General features: G+C 36.8%; 3 protein-coding genes across 8 annotated transcripts; 1 reads left to right on the plus strand and 2 right to left on the minus strand.

Annotated features, from left to right (window-relative positions):
- Positions 1–322: 322 nt before the first annotated feature.
- LOC112454329 (zinc finger protein 277) lies at positions 323–2,598 on the minus strand. The gene is made up of 8 exons (XM_025015642.1): positions 2,104–2,598; positions 1,844–2,021; positions 1,556–1,758; positions 1,262–1,424; positions 965–1,180; positions 747–889; positions 572–673; positions 323–499 (listed from the first exon to the last, which is right to left on the minus strand). Exons 1-8 carry the CDS (start codon positions 2,271–2,273, stop codon positions 487–489), a joined length of 1,188 nt encoding a protein of 395 aa, XP_024871410.1. The 5' UTR covers positions 2,274–2,598; the 3' UTR covers positions 323–486.
- Positions 2,599–2,673: 75 nt separating this feature from the next.
- On the plus strand, positions 2,674–5,503 carry LOC112454371 (E3 ubiquitin-protein ligase TRAIP-like). Its single transcript, XM_025015725.1, has 6 exons — positions 2,674–2,937; positions 3,168–3,518; positions 3,620–3,724; positions 3,790–3,882; positions 3,948–4,128; positions 4,565–5,503. The coding sequence occupies exons 1-6, from the start codon at positions 2,792–2,794 to the stop codon at positions 4,796–4,798; spliced, it is 1,110 nt and encodes a 369-aa protein (XP_024871493.1). The 5' UTR covers positions 2,674–2,791; the 3' UTR covers positions 4,799–5,503.
- A 96-nt stretch (positions 5,504–5,599) lies between these two features.
- On the minus strand, positions 5,600–21,779 carry LOC112454369 (dystrobrevin beta-like). Of its 6 annotated transcripts, XM_025015721.1 has the most exons (17): positions 21,562–21,779; positions 16,979–17,143; positions 16,311–16,527; positions 16,095–16,177; positions 15,863–16,014; positions 15,674–15,782; positions 15,431–15,597; positions 15,219–15,346; positions 15,032–15,130; positions 14,851–14,932; positions 14,609–14,647; positions 14,411–14,529; positions 13,540–13,705; positions 13,014–13,330; positions 11,411–11,556; positions 7,958–8,017; positions 5,600–7,332 (listed from the first exon to the last, which is right to left on the minus strand). In XM_025015721.1, the coding sequence occupies exons 2-17, from the start codon at positions 17,136–17,138 to the stop codon at positions 7,073–7,075; spliced, it is 2,304 nt and encodes a 767-aa protein (XP_024871489.1). In that variant the 5' UTR covers positions 17,139–17,143; positions 21,562–21,779; the 3' UTR covers positions 5,600–7,072. The 6 variants fall into 6 exon arrangements, with proteins under 6 accessions (XP_024871489.1, XP_024871490.1, XP_024871488.1 ...); XM_025015722.1 differs by lacking the exon at positions 21,562–21,779 and having other exon boundaries at positions 14,851–14,875; positions 16,979–18,515; XM_025015720.1 differs by lacking the exon at positions 21,562–21,779 and having other exon boundaries at positions 14,417–14,529; positions 16,979–18,514.
- Between the last annotated feature and the right edge of the window lie 6 nt (positions 21,780–21,785).

Consider the following 21,785-nt stretch of genomic DNA (forward strand, 5'->3'; position numbering starts at 1 on the left):
CAACGTCCAACACGTGTCCTTAATTACCTCTTGCACATCGTCTGAAGTCTGAATCCAACGGATAATCCTCGCCGCTGGTGCTCTCCTCGGCCGAATTATCTTCTAAGACGTCATCTCCCAGGTCCGCCTCGTAAATTGTGAATAACTCAATCGACGATTAATCCAAGCAGAATTGTTGACAGTAAAATTTCTAGCTTTATAATTCATCATTTCTAATCTAATTTTACTTTTACTAATTTTTACGCCGCTGAAGACGGCTCAATGTGGAGCCGAAACGTTCGGATTATTGTACCTTATACAGTTAAGAAAATGTATACCATAATAAGCAATATAGATAAATTTATTAGATAATAACAGCAGAAATATATATGAAATCTTAATGTATAAGGATGCAATCGAGTAGTACTTCACATGATAACATAAATTAACAAAAAATTTTTCATTAAAATACTGGATAAAGTTTAGCTTCCATTCAGGGAAAATCGTTTATAAATTACACCTGAAATTTTTTGAATGCATTATTTGTTTTAATTTATAATTGATGTATCATTTCCTTCCAATACATACTTACATTGCTTCAGTAAGATTCTCAATATCGCTTTCTTCATCGCTGTTACTAGTTGCGTCAAGATTGTACAAAAACGAGTCATTTTCAGACATAGGAAAATAATATCTGGAATAAATGGTAAAACATTTAATATAATTTTTTATATAGATAAATTCTGTGTAATTCCAATCATATTTACTCTGGCTGATCCCAAACTTTTTGTGTGGCAATTTTACAGTGTCGTTGATTCTTCATATGCTCTAAAACGTTATCTGATTCTGTTTCGCAGAAAATACATCGTTTTAATTGAATTTGTCTTTTTATATAATTAACCACTTTCACCTGTAATTTGATAATCATTGCAGAAAAATATATCGTTAAAAACATAAAGCTAATGGTTACACGACAGTTCTTTACTTTTTGATAAAAAGTCAAGTCTTTGACAGTTTCTTCAAAATCAAAACTGTGCGTCTCTTTCATATGTCTCAAGACACAGGTGAATTCATTACTGTTATAATTACAAAACAGACACGTTATCCCAATAGATTCGTCATTCCAATCAGACCAAGAACTTTCCTCATCTTCATTTTCGCTACTGCCACCTCCCACGTCAGGATTTGTTTTCAAATTAGCCTATAGAAATTAAAAAAATCATTATATTCTGAAGTATTATTTCTGAAGTATTAACATTTTTTATCTCAAATCGCACATTACCTGTTTCTTTTCCCAAGTCCTTTCCGGCTCCAGATAATTATTTATATAAAATTTATCGTACGTTTTATTGTGAGGATTTATACACTTGTGGAATTTTTTTCGCATATGTTCTTTTAACACCGTACGATCCTTAAATGTTCCCTCGCAATAAATGCATATTAAACTAAAAAGATTGACATAAATAATTTTGTATAAATATTTTTATAAAAAAATATATATATATACTACATTATATGTTATTGGAGCACATGTAGATTCAATTGTAATGCATGTATTAATTTTTTAATGTTATACCTTTCAACATTGGTTTGGATTTTGTCTAAAAGCTCGTCGACAAACACTAAATTTTCTGGTTTACCAAGGTAAAGATTGTGCTTCTGATAAAGATGTTTTATATACTCGGCACGTGATCCACAGATTTCAGTGCGGCAGAATATACAGCCGCGTTTGAAACTGGTATCCACACGTTCAGCTGCTTGTTTCGCCAATATCCATTCCTTGAAATAATAATTCCATATCGTTACAAAGAGAGCCATCATAAACTACATATCAAACATATTAGCTGTTTGTTGATAGACATACCAGTTTAGCCCGATGTATTTCGTCTCTCAAAGTCTTGTCCTCCGACAGACAGTCAGAGAGCAGGAAATAATGTTCATTTTTACTTGGCTGTCCATCCGGTGTGCAGTCCATTAGCAATGTACTACAATAAGTCGTCAACGGTGCTTCCTTAAATTTTATGCTCCAGTAATGTACATAACTGAAATTATCAGGATCATTATATCTAACTGCAAAGTACACACACATGATACAGGCAACAGGATAAGAATTGGTCATTGTACCTCCTTAAATTGGCAATTTTCCAAACGTCGGCTATAACGAGGCGATGCGCCTTAAACAAATGCGTGAGAAAATCCGTCTCGTTTGTCGGAAGGACAAACGTGCGGTCGCACAACAGGCACTTCGTATCGCACGGCTTATCGTCCAAGCCGACAAACTGCGACTTGTACATCACGCATCTGAGAACTTTAAATCCAATCTACGGAACAAAACCCTCGTACTATAATTTTCTTTCTGTTAGCTGACAGAACGCATGTTAACTTTTGCAAATGCAATCTGTATCGTGCCACGAGGAATCTTGCTGCGATGTCTCCAGGCTTCGAAGCCTTCAAAGTGTTTTAGCACCGGCCCAAAGTTTCTATCAGTTCCTATCAAGAAATATATGCATTCTGTGACTTCGAGGCGAGGAATCTTGACAGATTGACGCAACTATTGTTCGTGCGATACAGCAACAAGATCCGGAGCTGCGACACAGTATAGCTGCGAGCTGCGAGCTGCATGAGAGGGAGAGGGGGGAGGGGGGAGAGGTCTCATCAGCTGTTCTACGATCATGCGCGACTAGCTGCGTCTGCGTCAGATGCGTGCGTGGAGTGCGTGGACGTGGACTAGTGCGAGTGCGAGCACTGTGAATGTGTGAATACTACGAGTGTCGAGTACGCTGGCTGAAGACGGAGCCGATCGCTGTCGTTTATGCGCCTCGTTTTCACTTTCATCGCATGCAGAATGAAAATCCTGTGTATCATCTGTCACGACCTGCTGATATCGTCCGAAGACATCTTTTTCACTCGCTGCGGCCATGTGTTTCATCACCGCTGCCTGTTGCAATGGCTCGAGAGGTAAATACGGCGCACGGCGTATCGCGGTTATATGTTTAATCATGTTCCTACGAATGAGACGCGTATTATCAGTATCGTTCGCTCTCCGCATCTTCCGTCGTCCGTCTCCCTCTTTCCAGGATGCGGATAAAAACAAATCCCATTGTTTTGTCGTGAAATTTCCAATTTTGTTTATAAAGGAGACGACGAATCGATCGAACGTTTCAACTAATTTGACGTTTGTTCCACAGATCGGAGACATGTCCGCAATGTCGTGCCAAAGTGACGGAGAATAGGATCCATAAGGCTCACTTCACGGTTTCGAATACCGAGACCGCCGCGGATAATGCGGACAATTTGTCCTCGCAAAGCAGGATCGACAGCCTGAAGTTTCAAATCTTACTGAACGAAAAGAATATCAAGTACTACACCTCGAAGAATGCGATTCTGGAGAAACAGAATGCTGGCCTTAGGCAGGAAGTGCGAAAGGTGGAAAGCGAGATCAATCAGAAAAACTCAGCTATATATGCCCTGAGGGAACAGATAAAGCATTTTAAGGAAAAGTCTGAGTTTCTGAGAAAGAAGCTGTCTTGGGAAGAAAAGTAAGTGGAACATTTCCGAGAGTACGTTTATTTATGTTGATCGTCTCGTGTAATTAAGTCAAGCATTGGCAGCTTATTGCTCAAATTGATCTTTGTTGCAGCATGCATAATGCGTTGTCAATGGGTACGCTTGAGGATGTACAGGAAATGGTTGGAAATAGGACAGATCGCAACACTTTAATTAATTGCATTTCCGATTTGAAAGAGTATGTCTTGCTTATACACATATTTTGATCTTGATATTTTACAACTCACTATCCATTGATTTTAGGATATCATTAAAGAAAACGAGAAAAATCGAAAGTCTTCGAACTCAACTTACGATGCATCGCGATTCCCTAGCGGAAGAACGATCTAAGAGCTCGTACGTATTTTCATTATTCAATACTAAATCTTTAACGTTTCTAGTCTACTTTTTTCTGTTTTTAGAGAATTCGAGGAACGTTTGGCATTTAGCGAAAGTGAAAATTTATCCCTACGACATCGAGTTAATCAACTGGAAAAGCTGCATAAGATTACGGACCAAAACTGTATTGCAAAATCTAGTAGCCAAAGAAACTCCAATGAAAATTCTTTGATTAACGTACGGACAGTCGATATTTCTCCCCAGGTAATTAATTTAATTCTGGAATCCACTGTAATGGAAATTAGTTCTGCCATAACATACGTTTTTGATGAAAATTTTTGTAATATTGTATTTTATAATGGATTTAATAATATTGTACTTTACGTATTAACGTATTTTGTATAATTATGTAATAATGTATTTTGAAAAATAGAAATAATTCTCAAGTCCATAATGTATCACGATATAATATAATAAGCATTCTTATTCTCTTATATATTATATAAGATTTTTCAAAGCAATAAAAATTAGGGACCAGCATTAATTCTCTATAGTTTTGCATATAAAATATCAAAATTAATTATTTATATATGTAAGATGATTATATATATATTCTGTTGTTGAAGAAGTTAAGTTATTTTAAATAACATTTTTTTCTTCAATATTCTTCTACATGCATAATTGATTTCTTATCCTTTAGCAAGTAAACGCAAAACAGGAAACTGCAGATCAAAATGGTTCATCGTCTCCAGAAGTTGAAATCATTAATGACACATTCGACGACACGTTCGAGTGTCCAACTATTACAAAAAAACCGAGACTGAAACGTTTGCGTTTATCTTTATGTTTACCAGGTAACAGTAGCGATAAGACAAATGATGTAACTACGAGCGAGAAACACTACAATATTATTGATACGTTAACGCAGGAATAAGTCACAATCAAAGCAGAAAAAAATATTAAAACTAAAAGGTCTCTCGTGATACTGTTATCTTTAAATTAAGCATTTGTATAAAAAGCAATTCAATATTAAAATTTATTCTTGCTATAGTTTACGTCAACATCTGCTACATTTATTAAATTATGAACAGAGAATACTGGAATATTAGGCTCGATTTATCTCTCTTATTAGTAATAGAATCTCAATTTTCACTCTTATTTAAACTTCTTATTTAAATCTAGAATTGACTATAATCGAACTTAGCTTTGTTCTTGATGGTACACTAACAATGTAAAAATATCGTATATTTTTTATCTTCTTTCTTCATGTTGTTACTTACGTAACAATACGGAGAAAGAAATGCATAAGAAAAAAGAGAACTCCAATTTAAAGAGGGAGTCCAGAATAGTGGCGGATCTAAAATAAAGAGTATTTATCAATTTCTTTGCAACAATTGACTATATTATTTTTCTACTGACAATTTATATGGCAGATGTGATCTTCCAATTAATATATTTCGAATCTTGTATCAATAATAGTAATAGAGATATTATTGCACGAAGGTATATAATGCTAAAGTCTGTATTGAGATTAATATAAAAATTGGTTTGTATAACTTTAGATATCAACATGCTGTATTGTAACAAGATTTTATTAATCTAAAAACTATTTTTAAATACAGAATATATATTTTGTGTGTATGTGCATTTGCATTTATAGACATCTACCTCAAGAGAAGCCTTCACGCGATTCTTAACGTATAACTCAAAATCGCTTGTTCTATCCAATTAAGTTGTACATGTCTTTTTATTAATTTAGATTTAATTTATTATGTCAAAAATATGCCAAAAATATTTCCAGGATACAAGACAACAAAATAAAAAGAGATAATATAAAACAATTATGATAGAGTCAGATTATGAATGAGTTTATTAGAATAAAAGATTATTATCCGAGTGTTAAATTAGTAAAATAAACATTGTATAATAACCATTATAAAATAAACAACCATTTTGATGTCTATCTATAAACTTTTATTCAGTTTTCATAGGCGCTACATCATTTTCATACGTAAAGAGATAGACAAAAGGAATTCTGACGTCAAATATGTATATATACACAGGATTCGCGGACAGGGTATGCCATTTAAATGTTACAAAACGCATTGGTTCTTATCAGTAGCAGTCATGTTTTAACAATTGGATTATTAATTGGAATACTCTCTTATATCCTAGGAACTGAAAAAAAAAAACGAGTATTTTGTACGTAAGACTAGTTTCGTTTTTCCTCTACTCTTTTTACTCTGCAATTGTAAATGCGAATTCAAAGCACTTGAAGCGTCATCTAATGCGTCAATATTTTTTTACTCGTTTATATATCATTACTTTTTTATTTAATAGCGTTTATTGTACGTCAAGCGCCGGTACGAATGTACAAAAACACACTTTGGCTCTCCAAACCAAGTTTCCGCTAAACTCGTAATTTATTAAAAAATTGATTTAATTGCAATCACCTTACTGTTACAAGTTAATTATTTCGGGCTTGGTCAATGGTATGGTAACGTGTGCAAAATTTTTCGTATGATTTATAATATAAATGTCTGCGTGAATGAGTAATATTGCGAGATGACAAAACCATTTCGTCAGTTAATATGTACATATATATTCCCTTAAAATTATAGTAGCTTTAAAGCAATGGAATTACAAGATACATGCAGTACTCTTGTGTATCGCATTTCATTCGCTTAATAGTAATTACAAATGGTGGTAACAATTATAACAATAAATAAAAAATGTAATAAAACGCAAAATGCTTATTTTCGAGTCGTATATATATATATATATATATATATATATATATATATATGTATGGGTGTATATTTAACAAACTCGGAAAGTCTTATTACATCACAAATTGCAAATAAATGGAGTAGCAAAATCATTGTATGCTCACGATACAAATGCCATTCTACGAATGAATTACGGTACTTGTGTTTCGTACACGTGAAAATCTTCATGACTTCCGTACGATTTGTTCGTCGATTTTCGCGTCGTTTTTCGACCGCAAGTACCGCCTTACAAAATGCATAGGTTTTCATAATCGCACGACATTCAATTCTTCCTAAGATTACATTGTATACTAATATCGAAGTATTAGTCCACAGCGTGTACGTGTATGTGGTTCGATCGCTGTCACGTCTTCTCTTCATCGGATTCCTCAAACTTGTATCTTAAACACCTAACGCCCAGTACTCCTTGCTGGATCAACTTATCGATTGACCCATCTTTTCACCGCTTCCGCCCAGTTGGCTTCATCTTCGTCTTCCTTTTCACCGTCCGCCTCTTCTCTCTCGCCTCTCTCCTGCTCCTGCTCGTTGGACAGCGTGGCCGACGGTGTTTGCGGTATACTGTTACGAGATCGCAATTCCGCCAAAAAGTCATTCTCCTGCTGATAACGCCGTTGCAGCTCCTCTCGCCAGGAATTCCCACCGCCGCTGCTATCGTCTCCATCCTCTCCGGCTTCAAAGTCTATAAGTAGACGCGATCCGTTTCAAAATGTATAGTCGCCCTAGAATACTGAGATCGTTTATTATATTTGTCACTTTTAGTTTAAACGATAAAAAAGTAGTATATTCGCTGAATTTAATTCCATTTCTCTCTCTTTCTCTTCCCAAGTAGGTCTCAACTTCGAAGAAGGTTTACGTAGTCGTACCAAGGGAATATTATCTGATATTTGCACATATATAGACTTATAACTATAGATGAATAAGAATAATCATTTATGAAGATATACGACAAAGATTCATAGCACAACTTATCTTAATATCATCGTCAGAAGTATACATCGTTAGTGTGTGCGTGATGCTTATGAAGATGATAGAAATGTAGAGATGTTTTAAAATGTGAATACGAATATATATATACATATACATATATTGTATGTACATATGTGTACATGTTTGATCTTGGCAAAATTAATGTTGAAAGTACCAAAGAAAAATTTAAACCGAAATGTCAACGTGAAACTCGTAGATAATCAGCGCTTGAAAAGTTACGGGAATTGCTTCGATTAGAAGAGCGACATTGCGAATATCTAAGGTGCAAACGAAAGTAATAGTAATGAAGGTCTCAAAGTCGACGTAGAGATACTTACCTAGCGGTTTTCTGATGTTCATTAGCCCCGAGTTGTGAGAATGGTCCTCCTGGTCTGAGTCTGCAAGCCACCAGGACACATTCACGGGGGGTGCATCACACACATTCCATAACACGTCTAAAGTGTCATTTGTATATTGTATACAGTATATCGAAATGTCTATTTGTCTCGGCCAAATTTAATTAAGAAGGTATACATACAGTCTGTCTAACAAGAGCGTGACCGGCATAATTTTGATATTATTTATTATAATAAAATGAAAAAAATTGCAACATTATTTAATCGATACTTTCATATAATAAACTGTTTAATCGCCACCGTTGTCGATAATTGGCATTTAAAATCCATTTTTTTTTCACGAAGCTTTAGCTTTATATGTTTTCAAACATTCTCGAGGATTCGTATTAGCCTGTCTATTACCTCGATACCATTTTCTTCTTTTCACTGGGTACAAAGACGACTTTGAATCATTCAAATTACTGGATTAATGGATAAAGTGTCAAATTCTTACTTTGAGAAATAGTCCCAAATCTTTGCCAGATATATAACGATAACGATCTGCTGGAGAAGTCTGTTGGGAATAAACCAAGATGAGCCGCTAACAGTTTGTGCCAAAAAGAAGCTCCACTAGAGAAGGTAACATTGCCCTAATCACAACTGATATTTGCATGCGTTCGAGCAATTCTTTTTTAGACGTATCTTTCGGAAAAAAATTTTTTTATTGGAATTTCAAATTATGAGTAGACAACTTTCGCAGGATATGTTTATACTCTTTTTCTTAAATTTTGCTGGTCGAGGAAGAACATGGTAGAAAACATCTCCATAATCCGTTATCTATCTTTATCTATCGTTACATTCTACGTTCTAGTAGAAGTAGATCATCGACGATTTTTGCTTCTTCAAACCACTTTAGTCACTTGCTTACAATGGCTTTTACATATTCACTTTTTATGTACTTTACGGCCGATTCTTGCGATATTTATTGATGCGTACAAAAGGAAGACGACTTCGAATTGCTAAACACAGTTTCGTTCCTTCACGAAAGTCGGACAATAACCGAGATCTCTACGACACGTCGCAGGAGGAAAGTTCCATTACCTGATTATTTGAATTTTTGATGTAACAATTTCCAAACAAAAGTTTTGCCGGTCACGTTCTTGTTAGACAGACTGTACATATGTCCTTATCCATATCGAAATATTTATAATTTCGTTTATCTATATTTCTAATTATCTTTTTATTGTGTAACGCTTTCTTATATAAGATTTAGATAATTTTGAGTTCTAATTTTTTTATTTTACACTTGTGTATCAAGTTACGAGTTTGTTAGTCTACAAGTCCAGGTCTCGAAATTTTCTGTACAAAGTAACATTTAATGTGTATTGGGAATTTCTTGGGATTGCGGATTAGATTGTTGTTGCTGTCATCTGTGGCCTGGCGTGTAGTGTAGTCCATGTGCTATTCCACTAGGCTAATATTAACTAACTCTATTCTAGAAAGAAAATAAATGAAACCGTGTAGAGATGGTAACAGGCAAATACACAGTGTATTTTCCAACCGTTCGGACTAATTTTAGCCCTTGGCCCTACTAACAGAAGTAATGAGAAAAGTTCGTGCGTACGGTTTGTATCTGGCGACGACGTGTTTATGGCATTTATTCATATGAACTTTTCTCGTTACTTTGTTTAGTAGAATGCGGTTAAATTATACCAAACATTTTAGAAACCAACCGTATAGAGAAAATATACACAGTATCCCATATTGTACTTTCCCTCGACCATTAGATATTAGAATATAAATAAAGAAAATCGTTAAAATCTCGAAAAAAATAATAGTATTTTAAGTACGATTAAAACTAAAGTTTAAATGCGCAAGTAAATAACGAGGTCCTGTTAAATAATGACTTCCAATCAAGTTTAAGGAAAAAAAGTTTTGTATCAAAACGAACATAACTGCAGGAAGAACGTGTAATAGTTTTAATAAGGGATCATATGTATATTTCTGTATTTACATCTTTTCAAAAGATCTATGCTTTTCGCGCGTATATAGTCATTGTTATATTATTAAAAATTTACAAAAATTTGTGTATAATGCAAGAGATGTTGTGAAAAACTAGACTCAAGAGTCACTTATCTCGATATTTTACGATCGAAACGATAGGATTCACGTCGATCATTATTCATCTTCCTGCAATGAATGTTGTACTTACGCGATTTTCCAGAATACAAACGTATATACATAAAGGTGCATCCAAGTTCGATTCAAGTATATCCAATGAAATTTCTTACATATAGACAGCATTTGATATGGATCATCTCATAGATCATTTATGAATATCAAGACTAGGAACAGATGAAGAGTCGCATCTTTTTCATGCTATATGATCCTTTGATGACACGAGAGAATATAAATGCGACGTGGCATGCCTGTACATTCAGCTCAAATGCGATGATTGAGAATATTTCAGAGATAAATGTTAGCAAGTAGTTGAAAGATAAATCCTGCATCGTATTGTTTCTTGCAGTTTTAAATCGAATTAAAAATAATAAAATAATGGTATACATACAGTGTGCGAGAAGTTAACATATAGTGTTGAAAAATTCGAAATATATATGTTTTATATGTTTAGATGTTTAGAACGATTAGGTGAAGAAGAAACGTTTCTTATAAAATGGCATGAAACACGCAAACTAGTTAATATGTACATCTGTCAGCAGTGTGGTAATAGTGAGAGTAATAACAATAAGAGTAGCAGGAGCAAAAATAGTAGCAATAATAGTAATAAATAGTGTAGTATTAGTATAGATATGGTTTTGTTGTAAAGATACTACTTCACGATAATATGGTGAATGCAGATCAGTTTATCTATTGCTCACCTCGCCTCCGAGACAATCGAATTTGACATATTTACGGGTCCACTGATAACGAAATCGCTTAATGATCCGTATTACTAACATGCCATCAGCTAAGACACGGCGATAAATGCTAACATACTTTGTAGCTAAAAGCTTGCAATATCAAATTGATCTGTATAACTCACGACGAGGCGCTATTGCCTCTTAAAAATTACCTTCAGTTTTGATTGTGTGAGATAGTAATACCTATATTCTGCGAAATTTTTATGTACCAACTATGTATTGAGTTTGACATACTATCACGGAAAGGCTGAGTGGTATCGTGTAATTATACTATTTAAAACTATAAGCACAACTGGACGTAGCTTTGTCAGACGAATTTTCGTCGGTTTGATGGAACTCTTACAATAATTTTGGAAATTCTAAAAATCCCTCGTACATTATTTACGCACGTTTTCTTCCCAATTTTTTCCAACATATATTCTTAATCGAGGAATATTTTCAAATCAAGTTCCGCTTTTACACATCTACGTCCAATTTATCAATCGTTATTATTGATACTAATCGATTTTATATAGCGCATTATTATTTAACATACCTGAATTTAATTCCCTCACAAGCGTTGACATGGCATTAGTAACGCTGTCGGCAGCTACCAGTAAGTCGTTTCTTAAGGATCGGCCCAAACTATTATTGGCACTGCTGGAACCGCTCCCTGGTAAGCTGTTTGTCCTGAACGCAGACCTGACATCGAAAATCTCTATTTTCTTGGCGCGAAGCAATTTCCAAATAAAAAATTCTTTAAACAAAAATTGCAGCATGCAATTTTTATTGCACAAGCATTATTCAGTCCGCTTAACGTAACTCTTACACATTCAATTCGCTATAATTACTCGCGATCAAGACATATAAGCGTCAATAAAATTTCAAATTAAAATTAGCAACTCATCGATTATAACAATACACACATGCACGATTTCAGGAAGCTACGATATTTATTGGTGTCTAAAATGTAATGATATACTGTAATCTAACAAAAATATATCAATATGGCAAAAGTTGTGAACGCATCGCAAAAATGCTTCGTCTCCGATCTATTAAGATATCTGCCGCGTTTGACCGTTACAGTACTTGCAGGATATATTTACATATCGCAACGCTTGCGTAATAAATAATAACAATGTTTAAAAGGTGGATGGTAGTTTTACACAAGCTTAGCAGAAAAGAAGGATCGGATGGGTAACTTATACGCGTCAAACTTATATCCAACGCATCAGTACTTTCCTTACACGATAGCTGCTTTTATACTGTACATAAAAAATGATACATTTAAGATGACTAATAATGATAGCAAAGTAAAAGAGGATATTCATGTAAGAAACTTACATCTTGAACCTAATAAAAATTAAAAGAAATTACTTAAACAGGGTTAAAAGCGACATGACATGGGATATACAAATATATCTACTATATATATTTATAGGTCGATATAAATCTGACGATTTAAGTAACATCTTACGAGGTACTGTCACTTATTTCGCGCTAGTACCACATTGTTCTTAATACTAGCTTAATTAGAAATCGCTCATATTCGCATGCAGGATAATTTAGGAGTTCTTTAGCTAATTGTGAAGTAATCGTATACTGTGCAATATTTCTATGTTCAATTGCTACAATAATATCGACGGGAGAAATCAATTTTTTAATAAACATATGATCAGGGTATATATTTTATATATAAGTGATGAACCTGCTTTTTTCGAGCGTTTGTGTTTCAAAGTTGATTTCCTTTTACAATACAAATCATTTACTTCATCGACAATAATTTGGAAGGATTAAGTCCAATGCGACGTGGTATAAAACTACTATTTTCAATAGGATATCTATTTTACATTATTGCGAATATCGATATAATTAATATTTATTTAGCTACACAATCTAATTATGTACCTACGTTGTTAGAATATATTTTTATGTACATGGAATGTACATAGATTTCTAAAGTTCGCTTGGAATGTCTAAGTAAATAAATTGCTGACTGTGTAATATATTATTCTGTATGTATGAATCACGTGTACAATTATGTATCACGCATATTCGTTCTATTTATAATTTTCTCTCTTTGCTTCGCTCTTTTCGCGCTGTAGAAGGTTCTATCCTCTCGTTTATAATGTATTCTCTCTTTGTGCATGCTTGCCTACCTTACATCGCCGCCAACGCACGATAAGCTATCTGGAATGGGATTCTGTATCGTGCCGAGCATAGCGTTGCCTTGCACGTTAGCCACTGTCGTTGTCGGTACGGGATTTTGATAGCTCTGAGACATTTGTTGTTGCATTTGTTGCTGCATTTGCTGTTGTTGCTGCTGCTGCTGCTGCTGTTGAGGTGTCGTAGACAAGGGCCCGCCGGGAGTCGGCGGTGCCGACCTGCTGCTCGGTATGACACCGGGTGGCAAGGGCGGCGACTTCGTACTTCGTGGTGAACTGTTTGGTGTTGATCGTGGTGATGCTTGATGATTCTATCGAGATAAATTGCATTATGTTACTAATTATGTTCCTGTTTATGTGAAACAGTATTCTTTCTGTATTATAATTTCCGTGACACACATTTCATCGGTTCTCCTTCTTCATCAAGTTTTATCTTTAGAGACAGAGAATTGAGTTGAAACTCGTTTAATTTTTTTAACTTTTTAAAAAGCAGCCTTGTGTAAAATGTTAGTAAAGATACCTTTAGCATTTTCATTAAACCCTCCAGCTGTACCATTAATTGCCTCCTAGAATCTTGTAACGTCGCCAAATGCGTCTCCAGTTCATCCTTTCTTTGCCTCAAAGCTCGCAATTCTGACATTAACGCCGGATTTTCCAAACCCGCGGCTTCTATCTCCTGTTGCCTTCTGTAGCGAGAATGAAAGATTTTTTGAGGAATTGTTAGACATGATATTTAACATAAAAAAGTAGAATATATCACACGATCTTAAAACATGATAATATTCCACTTCATCGATTCATTTTATAAGCGTTGTGATGTGTGGTTAATGTAGTTGTATATGAATGTATTAATGTATTAATGTATTAATATATGAATCTAGTGAATATGTATGATATTCACTAGATTCATATATCAATACATTATGATATTAAATGAATGTATATGAATGTCTAAATGAAGTTGTATATGAATGTAGTCAATATGTATAAATATGTATGCCAATTCGAGAGATATCAAGAACGCTCAATGTTAACTTGTTTGAACGCGAATAATCTCTTTAACTGCATTCCGATAGTCACTGCCGATAGTACTAAAAATCTATAGTGTACATAATGTAAACTATAGATTTTCTAACGTAATCTATAGTTGTACGTAACGTAAACTATAGATTTTCAATACTAACAGTGAATATCGGAACACAGTTTTTGTCACTGGTAATCGGCAATATATAAATATGTATTGTTTCTCTTTGTTCATTGTGCAGGCTATGCAACCAAGGTGACACAAAGCGAAACAGAACGTTCTGAACATGCGTGATCCTAGGATGGGTAAACAGGATGAAATTGAGGTTTAGGTTTGATATAAAGGAATATAAACGACACAGGTATACCTTAACCTTGCTATCTCGCGCATTATTTCCTTGTTCTTTGCCTCCAACTGCGATATAAGCTCGCGCTGCGCCCGCGACGCATCTAACGATGCCAGGTTCATATCCGATGGTGCTCGACCCTGTAAGCAAAAATATCGCCCCGCGTAAAATAATCCGCGACGTAAATTCATAGCGGTGGTCTAAACGGTGTATACTTACTGCTTGATCTGCCTGGGACATTCTGGACGCGGTACGAGGCTGTTAACGAGGCAGTTATGAAATTAATATTAATGCTAGAGAGCGGCCACGATAATGGAAACGGTAAAACAGTTTAATTGGCTTTCGCGGCTTTTGCAAATTTAACGGATTAAGAACACTTGCGCTTTAACATTAAGCAAATTACAACGCGAGGCTGTGTAGATAGTAAGCGTAAAATGTATGTAAAATGTTAAAGGACTTACCATGGTCCTAGCTTCTTGTGCCAACCTTTGTGCATATCGTGCTATTAATTTATGTTCATCGTCCAGTCTTGAACTGTCCATACTGGACGATATACAAAAGGAATAAGTAAAGCATGGCGTCTGCACGCAAATGGCAAAGGCAAATAAATTGTGCATAAATTATAATTTCGCTCGGGCTTACCTTCTCAGAGTCGAACGACTATCCACCGATCCTGAATCAAAGGGGGCCATAAATCCCGGATCTGGAAAACCGTTGTGAGATGGTAAAGGTGACGGTGGGCTGGAACGTAGTGAATTTATTTGGATTGTAAAATCATGCCGAGACACAACGAGCGAGTATAAAGTTATGCAACGATAAAGATACTAACACTATATGCGACAGATCTAGCGTCTTCTCGGGTTGTTCCGGGAATCGCGGTAGACTGTTCTTCCCCTTCTCGGGGACGCATCTAAAGCTTTTTCGCAGGGAATGGCCAATCTGCTTGCTTGGTGATTTCTATTGATAAAAATTACATTATTGAAAACTAAATAACGAAAGATTTAAAATGTTTCAAAGTACGTGAACAACAAAAATACGTACGAAGCTGCTGTACTCTCTTGTTTCGTGGTCATTATTGTGCGTCCCTGAAACTTTACCGCGCCAGAAACAGTCTTGACATAGCTGGTACGAATGGCACTTCTGACATCTGTATCGGAACCCGGTGAAGTTCTCCCTGTGACACGCGTCGCACATAATAGGATGGGCAACTGGAAACACGAAGGATAACGTAAGATCTCGATCGCCGGTCAATTTTCGTCGTGTTTAATTTCTCGCACAACCCACCTGTTTCCACGGCCGCCATTCTGTGATACAACGGCAACCAGATTAAGCAATGCGGTCCAGGATCCGACATGAGCGTGTCCAGGAAGTCGTTTACAGTGACTTTGGAATTCTGCCGCATACAAGGCATTATCCGTTTAGTCGAGTAATGTATTAGAACAGCTTGCACACATACGTGCAATGCGTACGTACCGGGGGAAAAATGGAGTTAGCGAGACCGTCGGAATATCCGAACGACGGGGACTCGTAGACCGCCGCGGTTAAAGCTAGAACTTCTTTCAGATAATCGGCGAACCTCCAGTGTATCATGTGCCCGTTGCTGTCGGATATTTGCGAGTATATATCTGCTCGTAGAATAAACATCGTTAATCGACTTAAGCTCAATGGTCATTAAGAGAGCGAGGAAACTATTTGCGAGGCTTACATCGAAATTTGTCCATGAGCTTTCCCGCGCATAACGTCGCCAGGGCCACCTTTACCGAGAACACGGATATCTTATTGTTCTCCCTGAAAAAAAATCGCATGGTAATTAGATATATAGCCGACAATTACATAACACTATTTAACAAAATTAAAGAAACAAACGGTTAACAAACAGTGTTAGAAATAACGATTCGATTGTTTATCTCATCAAGCGTACCCGCTGGTGTAAGCAGCCAGCAACCAGTTCATTAGCAACGCCGTGGTAGCGTCAACTTTGGCCTGTTGCGACACCGGCACTCTCTTGTTCAGCGCGTGAAACAAGGAAGACAGTAGTGTTTCAAGTCTGGATACTCCTAAGGTGCTCGACGGCTCCAACGTGTTCAGACCGTTCTCTCGAAATGCCTCAATCACGTTCCATATATCGACGTTGTGCACTGCGCAAAACCATGCATGCGTTATTAAAAAGGTACATACCTTGACATTTACCTTAACATCTCTTCACACAAGATTAATTAACGCAAGCGCGAGCGCCAGCGTTCTGTTTAAATTCCGACGTGCCGACACGAAGAGGCATGTTAATTATCATTAGCATAGTCGTATAAGTGTGAGAAAATTAGCGTTTCTGAGTTAATATCCTAGCAGCGATTTAAAGAACTTTGCCCCATTAATCATTCTAAAACTATATGCAACGTATGAGCCTCTCAAAAACCAAACAGATTTATTCTGCTCTTTGTAAATTTCTTCATTCTAGTAGCAGAGCGTACAATTTTATAATTATTTTTTACTTCTTTTTATTTTTCATTTCACAGAGTGTGTTTTGCTTTTGAAGGCTTACACGTAAAAGCTGACTGAAGCTTACTGAAGCTGATGAGGGAGTATACTCACGGTGCACTTTCTTCTGTATGAATCTTAGCTTGCAGGCGGTGCGGTACGACGCGAATCGTATGGTGTCGAAGTTCTGCTGTCGCATCTCCTGGAGAAGCTGCAAACGGCTCGTCTCGCCGCTGCTCCCGTTTCCCGATCCACCCGCGCCTTCCTCTGCCATTTTCACTGCGAAAAACGAGCGGATGATGCGTCTCCTCATCGATTCTCCCTGCGCGTGTCTTCGTGACCGCCTGTAGCGGATGTTGTTTTGCAACGATCCTTGGGATCTACTGCGTTGTTTCTTTTCTTTTTTTTCCCCTTATTATAGTTCGCCGTAAATTTATGCGCGGCATAAAATATCGGCGAGTACGCGCGAAGCGAAGGTCGCTGGAGTGACTAATCGTAGATTCATTATGATAATTGCCTCGGTAATTCTTTAACAAATATTCCGCAGTAAGCTATGCGTGCGTTACGACAGCGTTAACGCGATACTCTCTTTCGAATGAGACAAATAGCATGGGATATTAATGTGCGTTCTCGTCGTCAGAATAGTGCGACGGCTCTCGTCAAAATTACTCGTTAAGATTGACCTTTTAGCAGCGCTCGTAAAATATCCGCAGAATATTTTAAGAGGTTGCGACATCACTTAACTTTGCCTCATTACATTCTCTATTAGCTCTAGCTCCAAAGTAGATACATTCCGTCGCGAATTGATGATGGAACACTTCGTCCATCGCGCGTAGACACGCAACTGCCGGAGCTGCTCTTAATTCGTAGCTCGTAGGACGCGTCAGTTGCGTCGTGATGAGAACGAGACTGTTCATCATCGACTTAACGACGTCCTAGAGAGAGCTAATTAGTAACGATTAGACAGTACGCGCCATGTATTTGTATTAAGGAAACGCGCCACGTATCATCAATGTGCGAGCATCTTCCAACCTAAATTTATACCTATGTTTAATTTACGATACTATTGCGTAAAATGCTGTAAAAAAATCTGTCGAATATGCATATTGCTTCTTACTTCGAACGTTTGTGTCAGATAATCAGGCATCTATTGTTTTTTTTTCTTTGATATTTAAAGATTGGAACAACCCTGAAAGAAGAGTATCGCCAATTACACAGTATAATTATTTACTATATTTGATAACGTTCGTACTAGATTAAATTGAAAATGAACTACTTGATTTTTACTCATTCATGAGAGACAGTTTGAACGACAAGGAGTTAATATTAGCCTCTGCCACGGCAGACTCTTCGTTATAGACTTTTTTTTTGCGAGGATATATATGAAGACTATATTTTCGGAAAGAGAATTAATTCAAGGTTGTTCAACCATGATGATACAATCCGCTTCACGTAAACGATTGACCTAGTTAAGGAGGAACATCGATATCCGAAGATGTAATTGATTTAAAACCGACCGTTCGTCACCCGAGAGTTACTTTTTCGGTCAACGATTTCTTCCGTGCTCCTCGCGTTTATTTTTCTTTGCGTCCAAATCGATGTGCTAAATTTTACAACGTAAATAATTTATTTGTGATGCTATATTCCTGAATTATGCATTATTTCATGAATAATATTCGTGACGCTTGGAAAATTTTTAGACGCTGAAGATTGAAAAAAAAAAAACAGTTAATTATTTCGTATTAAATTTAACTAATAACAATGTCTTACTGATAATTTTCTCGTTAAAATTATTTCAAGCTCATTCTCTAAACGATATAATTCAGATAATTAAAGGTGCTAATTTTGAGATAAAAATTTGTGTATGCTCATTTTAAATGACCTATAATTCGGATTAAAATTCTTATACTTATAATGTCATATGTAAAATTTATATAAAATACATGTTAAAGTATGCGTCAAAATTAACGGTTCATAAAATTGTAAATAGAATTCTATTTTGAAATTAACGCAAATTATATTATCTTGAATTATTTTGAAATTAACGCAAATTAATAGGTTGGCCAATAAGTCCGCGTGCGGTTTTTTACTTATAAATGTTATTTATAAATAACCGCACGGACTTATTGGCCAACCCAATATATTGTCTAGAATTATCTTTAAATTAACGCAATTATATTGTCTACGTTTAAAATAATTTTGACGAGAAATTTAATAAGAAATTTAGTAGTTTAAATTTAATAAAAAATACTCCCCTTTTTTGTTAATCTTCAGTATCTAAAAATTTTCTAAGTACTATATTATTCATGAAAATAATAATAATGCATTGTTCAGGAATGTTTATGCCTTTCGAGAGATCTGGGAAATAGGGAGGAATGCCCTGCGAGCGTTTATCTTTCTGCAGCGTCGAGCATCGCGTCGCCGCGCTCAAGCTATTCGCGACAACAATTGCTCGAGAGATCGCAGACCGGAATGGACCGATCAGGAAGTAATAAGGGAATAATCGGCCCCGATGGCTTCGGCAGAATGAGGGAACTAAACGCGGATGCCTAAGTTTGAATCAATACGATAAGTGGGCCAGGTGGGGGGAAACGTAAGATCGGCCGAAGAAACGGGGGAACGGCCGGGAAAGGAACGCCTGGCGGCCGCGGGCGCGTTTGAAGGAACGCGCGAAACGGAGCGACCGGGAGGCGCGGCCAACTTCAGCGCGCTGAGAAAATTTCTCCGAGCCTGGAGCCGACGCGACGATCGGAGCCGCGCCGTGAAACGACAAGAAGAATCGAAACCGGCGGCGATCGGGGACGGTATCGACGACGATATATACGGGATGTTTTGATGTGTTCTCACCCGGTGAGGGCACGTTCGATTACTCGTCTCGCAGAGCTTTCTATCGACCTTCAGAGAGCGATACCATTCGCATCCTGAAAGTTAGCTTCCTGCACTTTTCCTCTCTCTTTTTCAAAATCTCGACCGTATTTATTTGATTTCAATTGAATTGAACTCTATACTTTATACTCGATTTATTTTACTAGCAAACACGGGAAGTATAACGTACGGTGATAAGCAAGCAACAAAAGCTCCGATTTGTTTGCGCGGGGAATTTCGTAAGCCGCGCGCTTGCGCGGCTTGGGAGACAAGTTCGAACCCCTGGAGTAATATTTTTCGCAACATATTTTTACGAATTAATATCGATGTTGTTAAATTGATAATCAATTCTCATTTAATATGATCGATAATATAATTGCCGATTAAGTTAACGAAGGTTCGATCAAAGTCGTCCTTGGCGTAGCAGAGAGAGAGAGAGAGAGAGAGAGAGGATGAGTCTCCTCTCGATTGATTCGCCGTGTGGTATAAAAATGTTCTTCAATTAACGCAAGCACGCAATTCGCGAATTAAAATTCAACGTTAAATCGGCGAGACGTCATTAAACGATAAAACGATAATCTCTCGTTTCTCGTCTTGCTACGTTCGGCGCCAAGTCCAACAATCTATTTATATTATTTCTTTAAATTGAATTTTATATTCCGTCGATCGAATAAGTACGGGCTTAATTTCCTCGATCAATTTCAAAGTCGGATGGCATGTCAATAAATGATGCCTCGCGGTTACTCATCAATAATTCAGCGCCTATCAGTATCAAGCTGTCACTTAACGCTGTCTCGTTCCGAATACTCATCAGTTCGAGAGTTCGCGAGCATATTACGGATTTGGACGGGGCGCCGGGCGCCACAAAATATCGACGTTCTATTTCGGACACCGAAATTATTTCGGCACTTTGGTAAATCGTTATACGTTCGAGCAGCAATTAGACGCCAATATTTAAAGCACGGCATTGGTATTCGCGGTCAAGTGGAAAGACCGGCCGGACTCCGGTAGTCGATAATTCTAGCGTATCAATGAAGTCTTTAGGATGATATTCACAGTCGGTTCCTATATTTAAGGCCGTTTTTAAGTATACAGTCAGAGCCGTACTAGCAACTTGAGAGCAAGAACGGACTATGGCCGGTATTCATAGTCAGATCTTATATGTGTATATAAGATTGTCTTAAGTTCATGTGAGTCGTACAGCATCTAAAGATAAACTTAAGACGATCTTATATATAAGATCTGACTGTGTGAATGCCGATCTCACATATCAATTTATTAGTTTAAATTACTCAGACTTCTTATACCTAAAACATCAGCATTTTATGTGGAAATGTAAAAATCATAAATTATTGGAATTAATTTATAGTGATATATCACAAAGTATCAAGGGGATGAAATCAGGGGAAGGGAGTGGGGTATTTCAGGTTTCATGGATACATATTTTTCGTAGGTCAAAGATTTTAAGAGTTGAGGATTTAAGGAACATATAGACGGACATTCTAGTTATAAATATATGTGTGCACATATATAGATTATTTTTTTCATTTATTGTAGCGATTTAATTAAGTGATTGTGTCTCCAATCCTAAGTCGAATTATGACGAGTTTAATCGTGTCACTTTTGTGTTTTCCGCATACTCGGCAGGAAATACATAAAAAAATTTTTTAAATATTTAAAAAATATATAAATATATATATTCGAGAAGAAAAATCGCGAGAGAGATTATAGAGAGATCGAAAATCAAAAGAGCGGACCTCGCGGCAGCCTTGCAGGAGGCACCTAACCTGTTCTACCGGTCGGTTTACCTATCTGTCTACCTGCCTACCTACCTGAGGCGCTCTCCGCGCGCGTGTCTCCGGCGAGAAAAAAAAGGGGTACCGACGGGGGCGTGGAGTCGTCCCGTGTGCCCGTGGAAGGCCTTCCCTCACGGACGTTCCTATCGCTGCTCCGGCTCCGTCATTAAATCCCGCGAGAGACACCCGGGTTACGAGCCGAGGGGGGACGAGACGGCGGATCGTTAAATCCGCGAGCGGTCGCTCTCGCGTGTATGACC

Source organism: Temnothorax curvispinosus, unplaced genomic scaffold (assembly GCF_003070985.1).
Source record: "Temnothorax curvispinosus isolate PA1 unplaced genomic scaffold, ASM307098v1 QBEX01005011.1, whole genome shotgun sequence".
Classification (NCBI taxonomy): Eukaryota; Metazoa; Arthropoda; class Insecta; order Hymenoptera; family Formicidae; genus Temnothorax; species Temnothorax curvispinosus.

Coding starts and splice junctions, on each gene's coding strand:
- LOC112454371 (XM_025015725.1), top strand. CDS start 2,792: ATGCGCCTCGTTTTCACTTTCATCGCATGCAGAATGAAAATCCTGTGT. Junction 3,519..3,619: donor AAGCTGTCTTGGGAAGAAAA/GTAAGTGGAACA, acceptor TCTTTGTTGCAG/CATGCATAATGCGTTGTCAA. Junction 3,725..3,789: donor TGCATTTCCGATTTGAAAGA/GTATGTCTTGCT, acceptor CATTGATTTTAG/GATATCATTAAAGAAAACGA.
- LOC112454369 (XM_025015719.1), bottom strand. CDS start 17,177: ATGAGGAGACGCATCATCCGCTCGTTTTTCGCAGTGAAAATGGCAGAG. Junction 16,015..16,094: donor GCTCATGGACAAATTTCGAT/GTAAGCCTCGCA, acceptor TTCTACGAGCAG/ATATATACTCGCAAATATCC. Junction 15,598..15,673: donor AATGGCGGCCGTGGAAACAG/GTGGGTTGTGCG, acceptor TCGTGTTTCCAG/TTGCCCATCCTATTATGTGC.
- LOC112454329 (XM_025015642.1), bottom strand. CDS start 2,273: ATGTACAAGTCGCAGTTTGTCGGCTTGGACGATAAGCCGTGCGATACG. Junction 890..964: donor ACTTGACTTTTTATCAAAAA/GTAAAGAACTGT, acceptor ATCAAATTACAG/GTGAAAGTGGTTAATTATAT. Junction 674..746: donor AAAGTTTGGGATCAGCCAGA/GTAAATATGATT, acceptor CATTTATTCCAG/ATATTATTTTCCTATGTCTG.